This window comes from Ambystoma mexicanum, chromosome 3p (genome assembly GCF_040938575.1).
Source record: "Ambystoma mexicanum isolate Mex_15411 chromosome 3p, UKY_AmexF1_1, whole genome shotgun sequence".
NCBI lineage: Eukaryota > Metazoa > Chordata > Amphibia > Caudata > Ambystomatidae > Ambystoma > Ambystoma mexicanum.
The window spans coordinates 290,745,402-290,769,530 of record NC_090925.1 but is presented as its reverse complement, the minus strand read 5'-3'; the positions used below and the strand labels follow the sequence as shown (position 1 = coordinate 290,769,530).

Here is a 24,129-nt window from a genome sequence, read left to right as displayed (position 1 = left end):
ATCACCAAATAGTCATTGCAGAATATTCCCGCTTGATGGGTGACGTTCTGTAGCCCTAAACTACTTTTACCTTCTGTGCGTCAACGTTTTATCTGCATCCCTGTACTCAAGCATCCTTCGTCCTCTGCACAGAGCTAGCTGTGTCCATAAACATGAAGGGCCTGATTGGCACTGGAGTCATTGAGGAATCCAACGAGCATCTCCGATTTGCACCGGCTGCCTTCCCCCTTATTCACAAAGCCTGTAACGGGAGCAAACCTGGAAACGCCACGAGCAGCTTTGAGATGTGCAAACACGATTCACAAAGATTGCAACCTGGAGATTAGCCTGGCATCTCCAAACTTGCTTCAGTTTTAAGATTTGGGAATCAGGTATAAGGTAGCGGCTGCAAATCTGAGATACGCGCCGTCCACTCCTCCTTTTTCCAATTCACATTCCTGTGAATCAGTCCCCATGTATCCAGTGATGGCTCTGAAGGTGATCAGATATCCAGGATGCCGAGTGTGATATATTCTATGGAGCACATACAGATTATCTCAGGTTTTGGGTTCTGGATTCTGCGTAGCAGTGTCTGGAGATGTTCCTGAATAATGTGGCAATAAGACCCCAGGCGGCGGGCCAATACCGCCCCAGGTAATGCCTGATGTGGCCTTGATGGATCATATCAGCTGTAGTTACAGTCCAGAGCGTAGCAAGCCCCGGGGCCATTACCGTGGGTGGTATTGGCCCGCCGCCGAGGGTCTTATAGCCATTAGTATCCGGCCCGTTAGACCGGGGTACTAATGGCATTTTTTTCTGTTTTGAAACCCAGCGATTCGAAAAAAATAAAAAACATGTTGAAAAAAATGACCGCCGGGAAAGGGAAAAAGTAGTCTGTTTTCCCTTTGCATGGTGGCCATCGGGAGCAGACGCACTGGGAACAGAAGTGTTTCCAGCACGTTTGCTCCAAGATAAGAAGATAAAAGAAGGTAAGTGGGGTTGGGAGGGTTGGGAGGGGATAGTTTGCGGGGGAGTGGCGGCGAGGAAAAAAAAACTTACCTGAGTCCCCGGCGGGGGACAAAGGCAGCCTCCAGCCATGGGGAGGCTCGGAGCGGGGATTGCCCCGTTTCGAGTCTCCTCATTGGCTAAGGGGCTGCCACACCCCTCGCCGGGAACAGAGTACCCGGCACGCACGGCGTACACAGGAATACAGTGTGGTATGGCTCGGAAAAGACCAATACACACATTGTATTCCCGGTGCACAGCGCTTGCCGGGTACTAATGCTTGATGTGGCCTTGATGGATCATATCAAGCATTTCTGTGCTCTGCGGAAGAGTCCTGACAGGTAGTGATTTGTTTAATGAAGTTGTCTCTGTGCAACCCTGTTTTTGTCTGCGTTTATAATAATGGTTTTATGACCTGTCTATTTTCATTCCTTTCTCCTGATTTTATTGCCCAATCCTCAATGAGATAATATATTTTAGCTTGGATGTCTTTCGAGCATATCTGGATTACAGCTACTGTGCGGTTAGAATGTAGCTGAAGAATTAGCTGCCTGAGAAAAAGCTCATTTTATACTCTTTAAATATAGGTATTTATTATCTAGGCCACCCGATGAGTGTGGTGTGAATGTGTGTCTTGTTGTGAATATGTATGAAGAATGTGGCAAGGAAGACTTAGATACCCAAGCGCTTGCAAACTGGCAATCACAAACACAGGGCTGCAGGTTGTGGGTATTTCACTCACAGACGCCGCTGATGCTGCTTCCTTCTTCCTTTCCTCATGTGTGAGGCCGCCATGGAAAGGGAAGGAGTAGCTCTGTATGGAGCCCTGCCTTCCCATTCCACAGTGACCATCTTTGAACAGTCTTTTTGCTCTGTGAACGGGACGCCGCGAGGGCGACCCGTTCACGGAATGAAAATGTTTTCCATTAGCCCTGTCCCAGCCCATGGGACGGGTGCTAATCGCGTTAATTGCCCGTTCTAAAGGCTGGAATGAATGGTAATGGCCCAGGACCCTCGTTAACACCCCTCGCTTCGCTCAGGCCTTCAAGTTGGTTTTGCTCAGGTCTTGAAGTTAGGCCTCTGAGCCATTACCACCCATTCCAGCACTTGGAATTGGTGCTTAATGCCCCAATCACATAGGCCATCTGGATGGGCAAAATCTTATATGTGCATATGCAAATGCCCCTTTTGCACAAGTGTTCAAGTAAGGGGCCATTTCTGGACTTTTTAAAGAGCATCCTGAATTCACAAAAATGATTTTACAATGTGCAGAAAACAAAGTCCCCCATTGCCCCTCCTCTTTGGCGCAAGTGCATCGGAATGTGCAGTGCATGACAGGATCCTTCAATGGTTTACAGTTCAACATTTTTTCATTGAATTTAAAGCATTAAACAGAAGACATACTCATAAAAAGCAGTGTCAAAAATGATACAGGGGAATACGGTAAGCATAAAGGAACAACACAAAAACCGAAGTAACAAACTTAAATACAAATGCAAAAAACTGTTAAACTGGAACAGCAACAGTATGAAACCCTGATGTCCCATTTGCATGTCCTCTCACAAATCGAGATAGGAATGCTTTTTTTATCAACACATTTTATTAACTTCTAACATTGCATGAAGTCATTATTAGATAACGAACACCATTATGCTAAATTCTAAATAATTAAGCCATACACGTATATAAAAACAATACATATATGCAGGCATAACAGTGAGAACATATATATATATATATATTTCCATTCTAACCTGAAGTTTCCCATTTATGCAATGTTTTTGACAATTCTTGAGTCATCCGCAAGATCTATACACTCACTCCTCCAGCATCTTCCAGAAATCAACATCTATTATCTATTTGGAAAAGCTAGGGGGTGCATCATTGCTCCATTCCGTAGACATGTTACACTTTGGCGTCATCACAGCTGCTGAAATAGTTGTTCCTTTTCACTGAAAGAATTGTCTCCTGAAATGCCCAGTAGAAGCAAGTGGGATCAGTATGACTTCTCTCACCAATGATCATCGATAAATGCCTCAACACCTTATTGCACATTCTTGGTATCATGGGGCATTGCCAAAGTGCATGGATAAAGGAACCAATATTCATTTTGCAACGGATACAGTCAGGATTTCGACAGCAGAACATTTATTTAAAAAGCAGTTCCTTGGAGTAATGTATCCTGTGGAGTATTTTGAATTGATGTATAGAAGGTTTGGATGTTATTACAACATCCCTATGGCCTGCGTCCAATCTTTATGGTCTAAAGGACCTATAACGTCCTCCTATTTAGATGTCACCTTTAATAAAGAAGGAGGGGTCTGGACAGAGTAGCATGATGTAGTGTTGAAATGTATTTCTCTGTTATCTTGACTATTATTCGATTGGCTTCCAATGGGAATTGGGTCGGGAATGTCTTGGAAATCCCGAATTTGGAATTTCACAGCATAAATGATAATTATGTCTGTTAACTATAATATCACTGAATAAACAGAAAACTGTATCAACCCAAATCTTGAACGTGCCCAAGATTTTCATCTCAATGAGGGCAGCGCTATTCCATGGGGCAGTATATATATAGGGTACGTTTACCTTCCATACCTTGTTGTTTTTAATGCATTTCACTGTGACGCGTCCTGAAATGTGCTTCCAGCAGCAATGTGGGTGTCTGGAGCTTTCACATATTATGCCAGGAGGGGCTGGCTAGTGCATCCATTGTGCTGACGCCTAGCCCCCAAGAAATGCGCAGAGCGCCTTTGTGAATAAGTGACCTGCACATTTCTCAAAGTAATGAAACTAAAAAAGGGCATCCTCTGCTCATTTTCTATTTGCGTTTTGAGGACGTGTCCCTTTTCATAAAGTTGTGGCGCACAAAATAAGAAATGGAGGAAACAGGTCTAGCCACAGATTGAGGACCTGCTTCTTAAGGATGTGCATAGCGGCACATTAGGAGAAGCCTGTGAGCATCGTATGTTTGCATCTGCTGAGTTGCACCTGATCCTCTAAACCTAAAGCTGAAGCAACCCTACAGAGGCCAGGAGTATCTCAGCGATGCCCTTGAACACATCTTCCAATAGCATGAGAGCACCCCAAAGACGCTCCAGGCCATTGCAGTTTCTAGTCTTTCAGGTTCTTGTGTAAATTAGCACACACAGGAATCTCCTCATTTGCTCCAGCACAAATCTTTAAGCATGTGGTGGCTGCTATCCTGTAGACAGGAGCAGACGCAGTTTCATCGAGTCCTTATTAGAAAAGGAGCCCAAACAGTGCAACATCAGTTCACTTTTAGTGCCTAATTCATGGAACGTTTAGCACGGTGCAAAGTGACTTTCCACCGGGCCTGATTCGCATAGCGGTGCAAAGTGTAGTGCTGCCAACAAACACATCGAACCGGGCCTAATTCAGATAGCGGTGCTTCGCATAGCAGTGCAAAGTGTGTTCGTTTGTAGTGCAAAGTCACTTTGCACTGAGCTAAACGTACCATGAATTAGACCGTAAGTGTGCCCAGTGCAGAACTCAATGTCACATGATCTCTTACCGCTGGACTTTGGCACAGGCTGAAAGTGAACATTAAAAAAAAACATGCAACAGCAGACAGATTTCCTTTAAATAAAAAAAATGAGTAAAATGTTCATTTCCTACACAAAATTCTTTAACTTATAAAAGCACATTTGTTTTTTCTCCCCCTACCACGGAAGATTCTAAGAATAATTGAATCTTCCACTGAAAAGTCTCTTAACTTTCTAAGCAAAATCTGCATTTTAAGTAGATGAAAATAAGCCTCTAATTTTTCTAAGAAATATACAAACGTACTTATTTCTGCTAAATTGCCCGTTATAGGGGCTTGGAATTACTATTAAAGAGCAAAGAAGTGGCATATATTATTTGTTGAATGCTTTTCTAAAGTGGACAACATTGATCTTTTCATGGGCCTAGTGGACTTTTTGTCTCTCTAGACACAGGGCAGAAAATATTCCTCAAGATTTTCTACAAGAGACACAAATAAGCATGGGAAGGCCTATTGCTTTCCAGCAGATGGACTTTGCCCTTTTTCTATGCTGGTATCATAAGGGTTGGTCGATATCAGCTGTAAAACAGAAATGTACCGGGAACATTGTGCCAAGAGCCCAAAAGTGTGGAGCAGACCCGCGCAGGGCAGCATCAGTACCGACATAGTAGCTTAAGTGCAGTGCCCTCAATAGTTGTGGGTCTACCAACTTTTGGCAACGCACTAGCGAAGGAGATCGGACAGTTGTGCGCTCTGATTTCAACTCCTGCCTTGGATATTATGCTTCTCAGAGTAATTTCTTGGGTTTGTGCAACACAGAAGCCATTCATTGGGAAAAATAGTTTTTACTAGGGTACTAAATAAGTTCTGGGGGGAGGACTTTGCTTCAGGCTTGCAAGTCCAAATGTAAGCCAGGACAGGCTCAAGGTGTCAAACGTTGCATAGGGAAATGTGTCAATTATGGAAACCCTATTGTCAAGGAAAATCAACGACTTTCCACTTCTGTTGCGGGCTTGATTTTTTGGGCTGACTATTCAAGTATTGGCGATAAAGAGGCAGAAAGTTTTATGGGAGATCCTCTTCCCCCTGTGTTGAGAAACTCAACCTTTAGCACTTCCAGGCTGAGCATGTTGGATTTCAGCCATACTTATTTTTGCTCTATGACATTTCTCAAGAAAACATTCACATTACAGGTCCTTCACTTCAGAGCGTCGCAAAGCATCATGCCCCAACTCTGATTCTGTATTCTTCATTACAAGCACAGCTGCAGGATGCAAGAAATATCAATCATTAATTAGCAAGACTAGCACCTGTTGAAACTCAGGACAGTTTGCCTTTATATGAACTTAAATTGGAAGCAGAAAAGAAAGAACAAGATACAAATGTGTTGCGCCTTCCAAAGTGAAACAAAGCCACCGTATAGAGATCAAGCTATAAAAGGTCATGGAGCAGTGAGCAAGGCCTGTTGGGGCAACTTTCTGATGCCTGCCACATCCACATTCTCTGTGATTCACAGCATCATCAAAAACTAACATGTATTTCTAGCTATAGGAGAAATCAACAGCACCACAGAAATAAAATACATCTCGTGGTGATACATATTGGTCCATGCATTGCGAGGAATGGGCCTACGACTACTATTTAATTACCTTATTTTGGAGTTTTCATGGTGCAAGGCACACTGCAAATCAAAACATATTTGTCCACATCCAGAAATGATATATGTTTTAAACTTAAGGTTTTTGTAAGGTGCCGCTCCCAGGAGCCTCCTACTGCTTGGCAAGGGATTGTCAGGAAGGCTTGAGGGTCTACAATGGAGTCCTGGGAGAGTCAACTCCTATTTTCTTTTTGAGTTCCCAAAAAAAGGTTATTTGGCAATCCAAGACATCAGCTACTTACACAAGAAAAAAAGTAAATGGAAATGGAAACGCAAGACTTAGGTGATAACATTAGATTCTGTCCCTAAAAGTTCCACCAAATATTATCCACGATCAGCCTTTTAAAGAGGTACTCCTTCAGAAAATGTAAAAAAAGAAGAACAAAACTTTGCCACTTTACCACCTTTTAGTTAATTTTGTTAGTCACCTGGAGAAAGGTGATTAAACATGATGTTGCAATAAATCGCCAGAGCTCGCCACCAGCTTCTCTTTTCACGGTACTCCATAGGGAGATCACACTGGTTGAAATCATCAGCGCCCCCTTGCCAGTGAAGGCTCGTGCGGGATCCAGAGGGACAGCAGTGGACCCAGTGCATCAGGTTGTAACACAAGAGTTAATGACAAGTGTAAATGGATTACAATAACTTCAGTGTTAAGCATCTCCACTCTGGGGCCTAAATATGTGGACGAAATGGCCATGAGACAAGGGCTAAGAGAGTCAAAGCCCGGCACTCCCAAGCCTGGACTTCACCGAAGTGCCCGGATCACTTACTAACCCCTAGCCAGTGCCGGAGCTGACCAGATTCCTCCTATTTGCACACACGCTGTTTCTGGGAGTATGCAGCGCTGGCGATAGGGTTGGGTCGCTCCGGATCCGAGATCCGGCACCAGAGATGTAGCCGGATCTCAGGATTCGGCCAGACTCAGCGCTGTGGGAGTCAGCGCCTGTGAGCAAACTGTAACTTCCTCGGGCGGCTCCATGCAAGCTGTCACCAGGGGAAGTTACAGTCCTCAGCCACGACCCAGTCTTCAACCACGACCGAGTTTATTTATTTATGCAATGTTTGTCAGATACATGGACCCGGGTTATTTATTTCTGCAATGTTTGTCGGATGCCTGTATCCAACAAACATTGCAGAAATAAATAAATATACAGGTATCCGACAAACATTGTATGAATACATAAATACCCCTACTAACTTTGAAACTATCACACACGATGCAGCCACCCAACTGCTTTCAAAGTGGAGCTGCAGCAGCTGTGCTGGGTGTGGTTCAAGTAAAAGAAAACGTTGCTTATGGCGAACAGAAATCACCCTGTTTGAATAGTACCCAAAGGGGAGGTTTTTTAAATAAAATGGGATGGAAATTGTGCATTTTAAAGAATATTTACTCAGCAACACTGGTCAAAATTATTATCAGTAGAGTGAAGTAACTCATCACCAGTGCCATGGAAGTGGTTTAAAGTGGAATTGATATATAGTTTGGAAAAGAAGCAGCATGAAAGAAATAGCACCGCTTTAAACTATTATTTTGGACATTTCCTTTGATCGGAGGTCAACTGCCAGTTCCGCCCCCTAAACCCCGCCTCCTCGGGCACCACCCCCCAAACTCCGCCCCACCCCGGCCATTGTGTGATCCCCCACCAATTTTTTCCCATTTCCACCACTGGGAGTATGAACATGGTGGCTTGCAACCGATGATGGAGAGGCTGCTTGCCGTGGTTGGTACTGAAATTAAGAAACAAAAGGAGAGCACGGCTAGAATGTATCTTTGAGATATGGAGAGTGCAGCAGACTCAAAACAAGGCTAATAGCATGAAAAGAAATAGCGATGCAAGCAATAAATATATAGCCTTGTAGCGTGCAAGGCTAGAAGAAGAAATGGAGGAGGAAGAAGAAGAAGAAGGCCACATTAAAATTCCAGATGACAAAATACTGTGTATCAAAGTAATCTAAAATGGGTCACATATGAGATGCTGACCAAAAGCGGAACCCATTCTCTACTGCCCGGAGCAGACCTCAAATGAAAGGCATTCTGCATGGAGACAATTAGACTAGTAAGCAGGGGTTCTTCATAGATATACAAAGTGGACACTGCCAAAAAAAGAAAGCGGAACGGGCGGGAGGGGGGTGGCAGGAAACAGGGAGAGGGGCAGAGAATGAGGGAGGGAAACCACGAGGACATGGAAGAGGGAAAAGGTAAAGAGAATTGGGCAGGTGGAGAGGTACAGTGGGCAAGGGATTGAAAACATAGGTTAAGATTGGAGCGAAGGAGAGAAGTAGTGGAAAATAAAGACAAAGGTACAGAGAGTGCGAGAGGTAAAGGTAACAGGAGACAAAAAAGAACAAACTGTTCAACTAGACCTCACTTAGGCCACACCCACCACTCCAAATACATATTGTAGTGACTTATAGGGCCCCCTCGCCTTCTTTCCCCCCTTAAAGCACTGCCAATAGAGGATGTAATTGGAAAGCTTGGGGAATATTTTTGTTTTGCTTGAGAGGGCCTGTGTTTAAGCACATTGGAGAGGGACTCGGTGCCTTTTTGACCTCCAGGTAGTATTGCAATATGCTGCGTGTCATCAGTTCAGATGTGGGAGTTGTCTTGCAGCAGGATCATCAAAGGTGATTAGTCATTTCGCCTGCATTGAGTTGTTGAATATACCAGTTGAAAGTTGCAATTATTGTAGCATTCCTCAAGGCACAATGGATTCCTTTCAGCGAGGAAAAAGAAGGTGCAAAACATTAGAAGTTTCTGGGATAATGTGAAGGATGAAGTGGCAGATGTGTTGAACAATGCCAACATACACAACATAACTTGTGCATTGTCCCTATCCTTGATGCAATTTCCATTGCTGCTGCTTGTATCCACAGTGATCAGTATTGCTCTCTTTGCAGGTGGTATGCTGATGGCATGAGCCGACTGGAGGCTGAGCGGATTCTGCTATCACCACCAAATGCATACGGCTCGTACCTCATTCGGCCCAGTGAGACCAATCCCACCCAGTACTCTCTGTCAGGTAAATGCATTAAGACTCATAGCACCGTTGAGCTTTCTATGTTCACCATCCTTTGTTCTTTCCACCTGTCCAAAAGTAGTTGGGTGATACCCACAGAACATTTTCACAACAACCACACTCAAAGCTCTTAGTTTTTCAAAGAAGAGCAACAGTAGCATTTCACTGATGACGAATTTAGGGTCATCTTGAGGATTAAAACGGTGCTTTGTTAAAGAAAGGTAAATGGCTTCCCAGAGAACATCGATAGTTTTATTAAAAGCATAAAATATCAGATATTGAGTACATGTGAGTCAGGAGGCGGACCAGGGCAATGACATGGCTGGAAACATCTGGCTAAGATGAAAACAGTCCTATAGAAATATAGGGAGACCTCCACAAAGAGTGAGACCTCTGAGAAGCATCTTGGGGAGAGCCAGTCTCACATCAGCCACATTTCAAAGATGAGGAGTACAGACTATAACGTCCACTTTAAACATTGGGTAACATGATTACTTGGTCAGACCTTTTCATACAGCCACATGATGTAGTATATATCATCTATATCGTCAGGCTACATGTACACCCCTTCCTCTCAATCCTACACCTTACTCCTCATGTGTCTTCCTCTTCAGTCTTCATCCTCACTCATCAGTCTTCACTCTACACTTCTCCTTATGCCTCATTCCTCCTCTTCAACCATCCACCTCTTTCATCACACAATCTACGTTTCAGAGCTTTATGATTAAGGCTCCTCGCATGTTATTCATGGTCCTCACTTCTCCTCTTCAGCCATCAGCTAATGTCCTCACACATCAAACCTTATTGCTCTTCTTCAAAATTAATGCATCAGTCATCACCACTCATATTTACTTATCCTTTCACCTCCTCAGTCATTACTCCTCCTGCTGGGTCATCATTCCTCCTATTATATCATCATTTACAATCCTCAGTCATCAGTTCTCACCATCAAAACCCACAGCTGATGCTCCCTTTCACAGCTCAATCAAGGCCACTCATGCCTTGAAGCAATACACATATGTCAATTTCAGAAAGCATTGAGAAAAACACAAATTTAACTAAATGCCATCAGGGTGTTTGAATTATGTGAATCTTCATACTTTAAACAGTTGCATGAACACAGTACATAATTATAAAGCACATTTGAAAGAACTCTGAAAAGTGAGGAGAATGACTAAGAAGTATGTTTGGATATAAGACATGAGAATGTCATAATAAAAATGCTTGTGTGCATTACAGGGCATCTTCATTTCTCCTCACTCCTCAAACATTCTCCTCACTCATCAGTTTTCATTCTAATTTCGCACGTGTAAAGAGGAGTGAGGTGCTAGTGGTGGCCCCTGATGCATGAGTTGTGGAGAGGAGCATTAAGGGATAATGATAACGTCTAAACATTTACAGTGTGTTATGAGTGAGGTGTGAGAAGGAGTGAAGAGTGAGTACTGATGAGTGAGGAAGAAGGCTGGGGAGTGAGGAGTAGGAGGATACAGACTGCAGAGTGAGGCGTAGGAGTGGAAGGGGGTGGTGATGTTTTAAAACGAATTCTGTACCCCTGGTTGGTTGGTGTGATCAACTACAACTATTGTCTTGTTCTAAATAAGTTATAAAGAAGGTCTGGGTGTCACATTACTCGCTTAAGCGTGAACCATGTTTCTTTTGGCGTCTTATTTAAACAAATCTTGCTTTCATCTGTATTGATACTTGATATAAGTGCAGGAATAGGTACAGACTTTCCAGAACAGAAAAATGGCAACAATTGTCTCTCCATATCTGTGTTCTGGGGAAGCCCAAAGCCCATGCGTAAGCCGGCATCACATACAGCACCACAGTACAAAACTGTGTGGGGTGCAGGTGAAACATGCGGCTTTCCTTGCCACGGAATCACCTGTTGCCAGTCCTCTGAGACTGTGCTCCCATGTGTCTTTTTAGTTTTGCATACACAAAAGAAAAAGGACGTAGAGCAACCCCACTTGCCCCGAGTTATGTTATGTTATTCGTTTTGAATATTGCACACATCAGCCTGTAGTGGTCTTAAAGCACAGATGCATTTCTATGTAGCGGCAAACCCCACCCCGGGTGGCAGCAAGATTGTGGTCTGGAGGGTGAGAAGGAAGCAAGGTCAAGGAGACTGGGAAGGGGGAAGAGTGGGAAGCGTCAGGGAGACAAACACTTAATTGACAACATGTATGGAAAGCAAACCGTAAGAGGGAGTTATAGTGGTTGTTGGGATGTGTATATATAGGTGTTAGTGTTTTAATTAGAAGAACATGTAATCAAAAGAAGGGACGAGAGCTTCCCTTATTGGCCAGCAGAACTCTAATGGAGGCAGTTACGTTTGTGGTGATGATATTGCGTTAAGTCATGTTCTGGATACGTGATGGCCTTGACATGTGCTCAAATGAGCTACTAACCAGATAATCATATTGCATTTCCACCTGCTAATAGCCGGAGAGGTTTCTGGGAAAGCTGAGCACACTGGCGCAGGTGCAAGAGCCAGGAATTGGCTGTGTACTGAATCAGTGCAGAGGAACACAAATGGTGAGCTTGATAGAGGATCTCCCCAACTCTGAGCCATATCTGCCTTTGGGCGGAAAAGAGAGAATGAGTGTGACCCTTGTATGTGGTGAATAGGTAAATGCGACACAGGAATGCAGTATGAGAAGATTACATTAGAGGTAAGGTTGTATAATAAGGCATTCCAGGCTCTGTGGCTAAAATGAGACATTCACATTAAGGGAAACACTCTAAAGCATGTAAACAGTAGCGCCCGGCAGGCGGCGGCACCTTAGGCAGAGGACTGAGGCCTTCCTGCACTGCCTAGCTGTGTTCAAGTTATTCCCCCAGGAATAGGAGAGCACACACTCCTTATTTCCTTAATTGCCAGGTTCTCGAGACAACAAAAGTTGAGAGGCTGGGGTTTGATCTGTGGCTCCTCTGGAAGCAAAGTGCTGAACGGGGCTAACTATGGTCTGTGGAAGGTCGCATTTGGGTGTGGCATTTCAATTTTGTGAAAATGTTAGCCGATTAGAAATGGAATGGGTGCATAAACTTCATGCAGTGTAAAACAATTTCTACAAGCAGGTGATTACATCATGCATTTTCTTTCATTGTATGTAAATCCTGAGATTCATGTAGGTTTACTTTACTTTCCACTGAAATGTGCAGTGGGAGCAGTTGTGATATGTCCGTTTGACACGGCCCTCTGGGAATGCCTAACTATGTGCCATTCACTTGCAGGGTTGTGGTGGGATGAGTACTGTACTTACCTGCTTTTCTTTCTACTTCCCCCCATGCCCAGTTCGCACCGAGCACAGAGTGACCCATTTCCGGATCCTCAGGACACCCGAAGGTGAGCTGTACTTGCAGAGAGCTATGAAGTTCCCCACCATGCAAGCCCTGCTTGCCTTCTACAGAACCAACTGGAGGCAGGTGCAGGGTCCTCTGCTGCAGCCATATGTCAGAGAGGTACGTTTGCCACGTCAGAGGGGAGTCAGCAAGAGATTGAGTTGCAATAATGTGCATACCCAATGTTTTTGATCAAAGTGCCTAATACCGAGGTTTGGCTCTTTCAAGGTGCTCCCTTGTTTGTCAGATAAGGAGCTTGAAATATAGGAAAGTAAAGTGGCTTGCCCAAGATCAAACACTTTTACGGATCAGCTGCTGTTCAAACTTGTGTACTTCTTCCTGCCTAGCATTTATTTCCTGGAAAATCTTGCAAACAAGCATTTGAAAATGTGGATGTAGACTCCATCCCATAGAAAAGATCACTTGGCCATGTTGTTCTCAGTAGAGGTGCTCTCACATTCTGCTATTCACAATGCTTGGGGTATCACCCAAAGTTAGTAAGGCTAATCCAGACATGGATCACTTGCTCTCTGTGCTTTGAGACATAAAACTCACTGATGATGTCCAACAAGGCAGAAACACGTCACTATGGCTGTTGTAGGTCATCTTGTTCAGAAGACAATTGCCTGGGTCTCATTTGTTACTTTACGCCTTTGGAAAATGCATCGATTGCAATGCTTTTCACACGAAAGTTCAAAAGGTCAAATGTTCATGGATCCACCATTTCAAAATGTGTTGCTCATTATAATCTAGTCAGTCATCAATGTATTTCAAATGTACCAAAAAAAAACATTCATAAAACCAAGTAAACGCAAAACATTTTAAAAATAGCAATCACACATGTAAAATCCAAAGCACAGGAAATAGAGCTATTCAATCAAAATATAAAACCAGTTTCAAATTACTGAATACATTCATACTGAAAAGAATTTAATTGCATCTATATTACTTCACAAATGTTTCCTAAGGTAACTGCTAAATTAGTGTAAAATGAGACTATTCACATCCTTATACATATGACATATCACTAACCAAGACCCTGCAGCCATTCTACCCTCATTACCATGTGTTGATGAACTTCCCCATTGTTCTAAACACTCTTCTCAGAAATCTGTTTAAGGCCCAGATTAACACTTTATCTCCCATTGCGAGTAAGTGCATGTAGATACCTGCTTTCTTAAGCATTGGAATCAAAGTTTCCTTTCATTTACTTTGGTAGTGTGAACAAAATAATAAGATATGTATTTGAGTTTATAATTAATTCATGCAGAAGGGTCAAGATTATTATATTGAGGAACACCCTGGCACTTTCACAATACTGTATTAATTTAATGTGTAACACATTAAATCTATGTTTCTTTAAACAATAGTGATGATGAATAGGTAGGTACCATGTTAGATAACCCTCAGGTTCCATAGTATCTGAAATCCTCCTGTGTGCTAAATGTGCAGGTTTAACCAGTTCCTTTGTTCTCTGACTTAATGTACTTGTTCTAGCATGAGTTCTTTTGATCGAGAATGAGGTTGACTTTCTATTGTTTCTGGATGGTGAAATCAATTAGGGGCATTGATAGATTATAATTTGTGTTTCACATGCACCAATCAATGACTTTGCAGTGACCCATGACAACTAAGGATATCTTTTATAATCTCTCTCATCAAAAAGGCCTGCAAATTCTCCCTAATTGGCCAGCCAGAATGATATTGGGGCCATAATGAATTTATCCTCAATTCCAGTCCTAGTTCATTGTGGACAGACTGGAAAGGTGAGAAGATTATGGCAGAATGTAATTTCTATCACTTGGCGTTGATACTAACTTGTATTAACGTTCTCAACATTTAGAAAATTCATCAATTTCTTTCTCACCACTCTACGACAACTCTAATCTCTACCCTTGTGCTAAGCAAACTTGACTACTACTCGAGTATACTTCTTGTCCTTCCTATCTACTCCTTCCTTTCTTTATACAAACTCCTCAACTTCGCTGCCCGCGCATGGATCATAGGCTGCAGAGAGGCCCAGCAGGATGATTACCGATGCAGCAGTCTAGCAGGATGGGTATCAATATAGAGGTCCTGCAGGATGATTATCGATGCAGAGGTCCAGCAGGACGATTACCGATGCAGAGGTCTAGCAGGATGATTACCGATGCAGAGGTCTGGCAGGATGATTACCGATTGCAGAAGTCCAGCAGGATGATTACCGATGAAGAGGTCTAGCAGGATGATTACTGATGCAGAGGTCTAGCAGGATGAATACTGATGCAGAGGTCCAGCAGGATGATTACTGAACTGATGCAGAGGTCCAGCAGGATGATTACTGATGCAGAGGTCCAGCAGGGAGGTCTAGCAGGATGATTACCGATGCAGAGGTCCAACGGGATGATTACCGATACAGAGGTCTAGCAGGATGAGTATCAATGCAGAGTTGTTTTGGAAGGTTTTGAGGATCTGTTCCACCATAAAACCAAGAACTTTTTCTGTCTTCCTAAATGAGCTCAACCCTGTCTGGTTGTCATGTGCCATGGCAACTTCTTCCATTATTTCAGCCAGGTATGGCAATTTACATACAGGGTGGTAGTTGACTGGGTCATTGTAGCCAAGGACGGGTTTTTTTTAGCAAAGGAGAAATGATGGCCTCTTTGAATGGTCAAGCCATAAGGCCTGTTCAGAAAGATGTGTTGCAGATAATAGAGATGGCTGGTGCCATGGTGCTGATGTTGTCCTCAATAAACTGTGCAGGGCAAGTGGTGAGAGGGCCCCCCGAAGGCCTTTGTGCCCTTCGAATGCAAGCAGATGTCTCAGTGAGTTTGCCTTGAAGTCATAGGAATGTGGGAATGATTTCTACAGTAGTGGATGGGGCCGTGAAGAAATTAGACTTTTCCCTTGTAATATCATTCTGAATGGTCAGAATTTGATCACTGAAGGCTTGGTCTAACTTGTTGGCAAGTTCTTGTGAAGGAGTGAGATCTGTGGCTATTTGAGGAGAAACACTCAGAAGACTTTGAATACTTTAGAAGAACTGTTAACAGCAGTGTTAACTGAAATTAGGCCGTTTTCTTTCTTTCAGTCATGGCGCAATACCTTCTGGTGAGGGGGTCGGCGGGCAAATAGGACTGCCCCCAACTGGGTTTCAGATATCTTAAAATTCTTCTCTGTGAGTTGAGCTGTCATAAAACCAATTGTTTCTGTAGGGGTTGGATTTTCTTCTCAAGGTCTTAATGATCAGTGCTATGTCAAGTAAACAAGGGACCTCATGGTAGAGAGCCTCTAGCATGGCGTTCGGGTCTTGGTCAGAATCTGGGCTGTCTTGAGAGATAAAAGTATGTTTGTACAACCTGCTCTGATATCTTCTTCTGGGGTTGAAAGTGACATAAGTAGGTTGGGATTAGGCTACTTTTTAAATCTTGTTTGGTCATTTATATAACGCACAAAGCCCAGAGGCATCTAGGCGCTTACTTGATAATGATCAGTTGGTGACCTAACCCAGGGACTCTGATATGGGATGCTGACATAGAGTTCATGCCCATCTCTATGCGTGGCTGCTTTAACTTTAAAATGGACATTTGGGACAGACAGTTCTGCTTGTTGACAGATCACAAACCGTTGGTCCACATCCAGAGCCAATGTGTTGTAAAGTCCTCCATGCCACGGTTGGTGCAAATGGCAGCCAAGCTCCACAAATTCTTGTTCACGATTAATCAGACACTTTAGTCAAAACAATGGCCACGCTGACTGCCTTTCCAGATTACCAATGAGAACATAGTCTGGTAGCAACAACAGTTGAAGCAGTTAGAAGAGCCATTGGCAGCCACCGGAGCAAAGAAGAATTGAAGAAGTGCCCTGAAGGCTGTCACATCCCGGAGAACGTCCAGGAGTACCCCACAAGGGGTTAATCCAGTGAGCACTGTCTCCCACGTCTGCTACAACTGTACTGGAAAATATCCATAAACAATGCAGCGCAGAACATTCTGGTGATGAGACAAGACAAAATAATTCCCACAGCTGGCTCCAGGCAGGCTGTCACAGTACTGCCCCGAGAAGGGCATCTTGGGATCACATTGCCCAAAAGAAGTACCAGGGAAGGGCCCTATAAGACAAGTGTGAACAGAGAACAAGAAGGGGCAGCCAAAAACAGAAGAGGGTGCAAGAGCAGTGACACGCGCCTGGGCACCAGACAAGCCTAATTACAAAGCATGTGATGCTCAAGTGGAATAGGGGAGAAACATGGCCTGGACTTCTTCAAAACTTTACAACAACTTATTCCTGAAACCAAATACGGCATAGCAGTCATGTATTATCTAATGAAGTGGACTGAACTGCACTTCCTACACAACCAAGAGCACTGCGAGAACCCTGGAAGAGGTATTCAGAAGAGGAAGCTACCCCCAAAGAAGTGGTGCCTGGTAACGTGGTAGAGCTGAGTTGGATAAAGATCTGTAACATCCAGCATGTTCGAGCAGCATCCGATCCCCACCAGCCCAATGGGGAAAGTGGAGTTGACCAATAGATGTATAAAAGAAAGCTTGCTGCTAGCCACAGTACTGAGAAAAGGAGTGGAGATAGGCTGTCAGCCACAGCATCCCACAGGCCAATACCCCTGGTCTGGTGCGCTATATAAATAATAAAACAAAACAAACAAACAAACAAACAAACAACACTCAATCCACCTGCACAGGAGAGCTCATTGCATATGATGAGTGGCACCCAGTCCCATGGCAAGCAATAGTTCAGGGGGGATAGGAAACTCTATGGAGCACTGAGAAGCTAAGCACATCATCTCTACTCACTTACTGATCAGGGAAGGCCAATGTCCACTCCTTGTACTCGGCGTTTCCAAGAATCCTGTCCCCCAAACATACCCGGTACAAAGTGACCAGTTCAGTTGTCGGTAGTGGCACTGGCTGTTCACTCCATTCTGAATGACGCCAGCTCTGTGGCAAGAAAGGCGTCGGACAAAGTGGTGGATGACGTGTAATTGCATGCCACAGCAGAAAGAATGTTGCATGGATGTTCTACCTGGTATTGGGCATTGCGCCAAGATCCACACAGGGGGTCTTACATTGTATCCACATATGCCCAGAGGGCAGCCTCGCAGATCTCCGCCGTGCGATGCATTTGATTTTGTGGAACGAGGCATTTCCTCAGAATGATGCTTTCAATGTTCTGCTGGTGAAGGACAAGGCCACGCACTGTTCACCACCTTGACATTGTTTTAGTATTGTTTAACACAGGCTGGAAAGCAGAGTTTTTCGAGACACAACAGTTGTCTTGAGATCCTGAAAGCCATTTTGTAAAGGAAGTTGTACAAGTCTTCTAATATCTGACGTTATCAACATTCTCACTAGAACAGAGTAGTCAGGTTTAAGAAGTAGTACTGGAAGGATGACTGATCCATTCCAATGAAAATAATGAAAGCAGGTTAAGAATGCATGTAGGGCTGTTCTCAACTTGACCATATCTTTCTCTTAGTGGCCTGAAGCAACCTGAAGGGGATTTGTCCATGAGTTCAACGAAGGGCAATGACCATGTCCCCAGAAAGAGATGCAGATTAAAAGATGCCCCTACCTCTGTTCACACTGAGCCCATTCGCTCTGAGGTGGCAGAAAGCAGTTGCAATACATGGTAGATGCTTTTTTTCTGATGAAGCATATATAAGTACATGACCTCTATGTAACCCTCCATTACCCCGCCCCCGTGGGGCAAAAACAAAAAGAAAGGATCCCCAGCACATTGGGGATCCCGAACTGAAAGAAAAAAAGAGTAAGGACCCTCACTCGTGATCATGCAAGGGTCCCTTTACACTCTAAAGGATAATAAAATGGAGAGTGAGCAGAGCTGCGGGGGGACAACGGAAAACCCTTCAAGAGGGTTAGAGGCGCTCGGCTCACGTGACTGCCGCATTCCAGGCCTTCATACTGGTGCTCCCCTCGCTATCAGGGTTTGTAGACAGGTAAGAGGCGGGTCAAGTTATAAGTAAGGCATAATATATATATTGTGTACCTTCCTACACCTGTCTCCCAATAAGGTGCAAATACATCGCCACGCTACATCTAACGTTCAGCACTTGCGGGGAGGACAGCAGGCACACCCCCCTCAAAGTGTGCTAAAACACCTGGGCAGCCAATGAGTCCCCAAAGCTCAGTCATAAGAGATACCATAAGAGATGAGGAGGTCATAAATCTACAATCTTCATGAAGTGGGACTTCATAGTCGCCAGCATTGAGGTCAACCTTCAAAAAAGCTGTTGCATACCATTTTGGACGTGGAGTGCTGCTTTATTTTAATTGCATTGTTTGGCAGTCGCGTATCAACACATATGTCCGGATGGCGTCCGCTTGCTTGGCTTGGCCACAAACCACAATAGAGGAAACCCAGGGTGAGGGTCCCGTTATCTTTTCAATTATTCCTTCGAACTCTAGTTTCACCACCTGCTGCTGACCCTTCTTCCAGAGATGAAATGGTGTCCGTCTGTGGTGCAGGACCACTGGCTGAACGGTGTGATCTATGTGTAGGTGTACCACCAAGCCTCAAAGACACCCAATGCCTTGAAATAGGTCCTCATAGTCCTGCAAGAGGGCCTCAATACCGCCTTATATATACCAAATGCATCCTTTAAAGCCCCAGCAGCTCTGCCATGCCACAGCTGAGCAGTGTATCATTTGCCTCTGGTGTGACATCAAAAATGTTCTTTCACATAATTTTGAGAGAGGCGGACATTTAATCAAAAGGCTCCTTCAAGGGGCAAAGGATCTCAGTCCCCATATGTAAAATAGAGCACATGGGTCATCATTGGCAGTGGGTGAGGTGAGAGAACCTGAAATTGGGAGGAAGGCATCCCATTCACTAACGCCCACATGCCTACTGGAAGGCATCCCATTCACTAACGCCCACATGCCTACTGGAAGGCATCCCATTCACTAACGCCCACATGCCTACTGGAAGGCATCCCATTCACTAACGCCCACATGCCTACTGGAAGGCATCCCATTCACTAACGCCCACATGTCTAATGGAAGGCATCCCATTCACTAACGCCCACATGTCTACTGGAAGGCATCCCATTCACTAACGCCCACATGCCTACTGGAAGGCATCCCATTCACTAACGCCCACATGCCTACTGGAAGGCATCCCATTCACTAACGCCCACATGTCTATTGGAAGGCATCCCATTCACTAACGCCCACATGTCTATTGGAAGGCATCCCATTCACTAACGCCCACATGCCTACTGGAAGGCATCCCATTCACTAACGCCCACATGCCTACTGGAAGGCATCCCATTCACTAACGCCCACATGCCTACTGGAAGGCATCCCATTCACTAACGCCCACATGCCTACTGGAAGGCATCCCATTCATTAACGCCCACATGTCTACTGGAAGGCATCCCATTCGCACTAACGCCCACATGCCTACTGGAAGGCATCCCATTCACTAACGCCCACATGTCTACTGGAAGGCATCCCATTCGCACTAACGCCCACATGTCTATTAGAACCAGTACTTCCTTTGAGTGAATAATGATGAAACATTGTTCCTCGTGCCATTTCCCTTTCCTTATTTTACAGACCACTGAAATAAGGAACACTTCCTCAATGACCTGCTCTTCCTCTTGCACAACAGCACCTTCTGCCACCTCTCGATCGATCGAAGTGACCTTGGCATGGCGCGGGAATTCTTTGTGGCAAGCTACGCCCTCCTGCACACCTTTGCATAGTGATTCTGCTTGAGGCATGGCCCACATGTCTGACCTGACGTAGGACAAGTGGGGAAGAGGGTCCCCACACGAATCAAACAGAATCTTTGAGATTGGCACTAACCTCTAGCTTCTCTGAGGTAATCTCCCTAGTGAGTCTTCACCTCCTGTACTCATTACGCCTTCATGGCCTCCTCCATGAGAATCAGCCTTGTGGTAACCAACTTTCGTGATCTGCTCTTTTCAAGAAGGTCCCATAACGTGATACCTGGCAAAAAAAATTATTTTCATCACAAATGCAGTGAAAAACAGCTCTGCGTCAATTGCACAGGATCTCGACTTCTTCGCCCAGCACTGTGCTTGACACAGCCAACTGGCGCAGGCGTTAATGAAATGCATACAAGGTCTCCTGTGCTTCTTGGATCACTTAACGCGATTGAAGGTGTGCGTAAATTTGTTTTAGAGAGTATTAAAGCAATCCTTAAGAGTCTACTTGGCAGCTGCATACGATCCATCCCTCACTTGCATCATCATGTATATTGCAAATCACGCCTCCAGTGAAGAAAAGTAATATGGATTCCATGACGACATCATCCTGTTTAGGTGATGCCACAACAAAAAACATGAGTTACCACTCTATCCACAACCCCCACCTTGGACCTGCGATGAGGGTGCTCCTTGTACATCTGCTTGTGGGACCAGGGAGCCCTGGAACACCGCAGGGGAACTCAGATGTGTAGACCATCCAGGCCTGGTACTGATGTCGGAGTTGGACAAATGTCCCACACCCTCATCTTCATAATCATCATCCACCTTCATGATCACGTATGCTCACTATGACATTTTCTGATGATGGGGGTTGGGGCAATAAGCACCTCGGGCTGCGTGGACCTATGGTAAGCAGTTCCAGGAAAAGTGCCACCTCCTTGCAACCGAAGATGTGTAGGCAGGCCCCCGCTTGGCTTTGCAAGCCCAGAGCCGGCTTCTCTCCACCCTCAATGACAGTGTGCTGGCAGACCTATTTGGTTGTACTCTAGACTGTTATAAGGGCCTTCGCAGTCTCTCAGATATCATGCTGCAAGTCGCTCAAGGCTCTGATGAACATCAAGATGGTGCATTCGCTTAATGCGGTCTCCTGTGCTTTTGGTTATTTATTTATTCATTGAAGCCCAGAGCGACCCGCATGAGCATCCTTCTCTGCCCCCTGGCCTCCAACCTCCACCACCCAGAAATGAGATGCACCACTGCATCCTCACAGTGAGGCGAGAAATACTCCTCCAAGGCCTGCCAGCAGCAGCCTTGCATAGCAGAGACAAGACCACTTTTGTCACCAGTTGCTGGTGCCTCGTGTCCTAGGGTCTAAGAAGTCCTATAAGCACCTCTGAAGGGCTCACGCACACCAGATTATAAGTATGGCATCACCCGGGCTCCGCCCTATGCAGGCACCCTCCCTGCCTTTAGTTCAGACACTTCTGATCATTTGGTCATTACCATACATGCCAACATTTTGGATCAACTGGGAGGGAGCTTTTGTCGCGGTGAGATGGAAAATTGAATTTACCCATTGAATTCCATTGGGGGTAGGGATCATTCCTAGGGAAAATATAAACAATAGTAACATTTTTGACAGGAGAACAGGGAGTCTCCTGTCTCAACCGGGAGGGTTTGCATGTGTTACTTCTCCACACAGTGCGCGTGCCATGTCACAACATGTGTGGGATTCTGGAAGATTGTGCGTGAAACGTTGGGCAGTGCCTCGGAAATAGGTTAATGAAGAGTGTGTGCTTGCAAAGAATGTGACATTACTTTGATAAAGAAGCGGTGAAAGTGTGATAGTAGTTCAGAGTTCCCTCCTGTATGTGTCATCGGTTATTTAAGAGCCTGTAAGTGAAGTGCTCGGAAAGGGTCAGAACATTGTCATTTTTCTTGCTTTTCTTTAAAGAGCAGGCCCAGCGAAGTGCTGTTTATTGCAATTTTCTTGAAATGACACAGCATAGTGACATTTTTAGAAGAAATGTTGCCTGTTAGGTGTTTCTGTAAAAGGCCTGGGCAGTTAAATGTAAGTCACTGGGCCTCATTACGAGGTGGGCAGTAAGGGTTAATGGGTTTTACCAGGCGCCCTTAGCGGGATCCGCTAAGGGACCAGGGAGCTAATAACGGGCCCGCTAATAGCGGGCCCGTTTTTAGCTCCATCCCCATTCCCATTGAGCCCTATGGGGGCTCGAATGGGAATGGGGAATGGTTCTCGAAATGGGGACTTACCGGGTCCTCCAAGGTTGGAATGACCCGGTAAGTCCCTATTTCGAGAACCCGGACCCAAAATGCGGTAAAGGGGTAGCCATGGTGCTATAGCTTATAGCACCATGGCTACCTCCTACCTCGTAATGAGGCCCACTGTGTTGTTATTTAACAGGCGTCTACAGTGAAGTGTTGAGTATTGAACTTTTCTTTAATTGTCCTGTACAGTTAAGTATCACTAACTTCTTCTTTAAAGGGCCTGTCCAGTGAAGTCAAGGTGATTGCAAAGGTTGATAACTCTGGGTCTGTTTTCTAGGTGTCTGCATTCCATGTGACGCACGTCTCTGCCTGTGCGCCAGGTGTCTGGGGTGGAGGTGTGCCCCTCAGGTTTTTGCTGTTCTTTGGGTATCTTTCTGTGACTCCCATCCCTATCTGTGGCCCAGGTGTGTGACTTTCTCCAGGTGTCTGCTTCTGCTGCTTGGGGTTTCTTGTAGCACTTTATGTGGGTTTTCTGTGTGCTGCTGGTGTGCATGTTATGCCGCAGTAGTCTCTCAGTGTCTGTACCTGCTCCAGGTGTCCTCCATCAATGTCCTCCAGGTCCTTTGTGTGCAGCAGTTTTTCTGTGCCCCATGTCCTTCAGCTTTGTTCCAGGTGTTTGTCGTTCCTCTGATGTCTGTACTCCATTTGCTTTCTTGTAGGGCTTCATGTGGTTTCTCCAAGTGCAGTATCTAATAAGAGACAAAGCTGAAGAAACAGGGGCTAGAGTCTAAACCTCTTCAAAGGAGGGTATGGACCAGACACATCTAAAAAATAAGCATCATTTTTAATAATAAATCATCAACGTTAAAACAACTAATTAAATTCACAGGTCCACAATACAAAAAACTTTACAATCAATATAAAACAAGGAATACGTAACAGGCACAAAATGCTAGCTAGAACAGGTTCAAAAGAAAACACAGGGTACATGTAAGACGAATAGTAATTTACCAAACTCCATTTGGATTAATAATTCATATTTTCATGTCTCTGTTGTTAATCCAGAGAGCTGTCTCGACATGTTTCTGTTCATAAAACATAAATGACGAACATTCATCAGGAGATGGTAGTTACAACGAAAAAACCTAGTTCCTATTGAATCATAGAGTATATCAAAGTCAGTCTCATAGCACCTTAACTGGTGCTTGTGGGGGCTCTCTACTTCCAGGGATGAGTAGGTGTAGGAGACAGAATCAGTCCTGTCTAGCTAGATAGAGAAACTTGCAGTCTCGCTGTTAAGCAGCCTATCGGTGGGTACCTGATGTACTTCGGCCCTTTTTTGCCGCAGGTTCCTTCCCGGGTCCACTCTGCGTCCAGTGGATTGTAACTGCTTCTAGTTCTATTTTTGAGGAAGTCATCCACCGATAGGCTGTCTAACAGCGAGACTGCAAGTTTCTCTATCTATCTAGACAGGACTGATTCTGTCTCCTACACCTACCCATCCCTGGAAGTAGAGAGCCCCCACAAGCACCAGTTAAGGTGCTATGAGACTGACTTTGATCTACTCTATGATTCAAGAGGAACTAGGTTTTCTCGTTGTAACTACCATCTCCTGATGAATGTTCGTCATTTATGTTTTACGAACAGAAACATGTCGAGACAGCTCTCTGGATTAACAACAGAGACATGAAAATAT

The 24,129-nt window shown here is 44.6% G+C and overlaps 1 protein-coding gene across 1 annotated transcript in view; it reads left to right on the top strand.

Annotated features, from left to right (window-relative positions):
* Nucleotides 1-24,129, top strand: part of SRMS (src-related kinase lacking C-terminal regulatory tyrosine and N-terminal myristylation sites) — a 187,797-nt gene that overhangs the window by 84,302 nt on the left and 79,366 nt on the right. The window contains exons 2-3 of the mRNA XM_069650820.1: nt 9,051-9,172; nt 12,468-12,634. Of these exons, the coding sequence (XP_069506921.1) occupies nt 9,051-9,172; nt 12,468-12,634 (289 nt within the window). The remainder of the gene's footprint in view (nt 1-9,050; nt 9,173-12,467; nt 12,635-24,129) is intronic.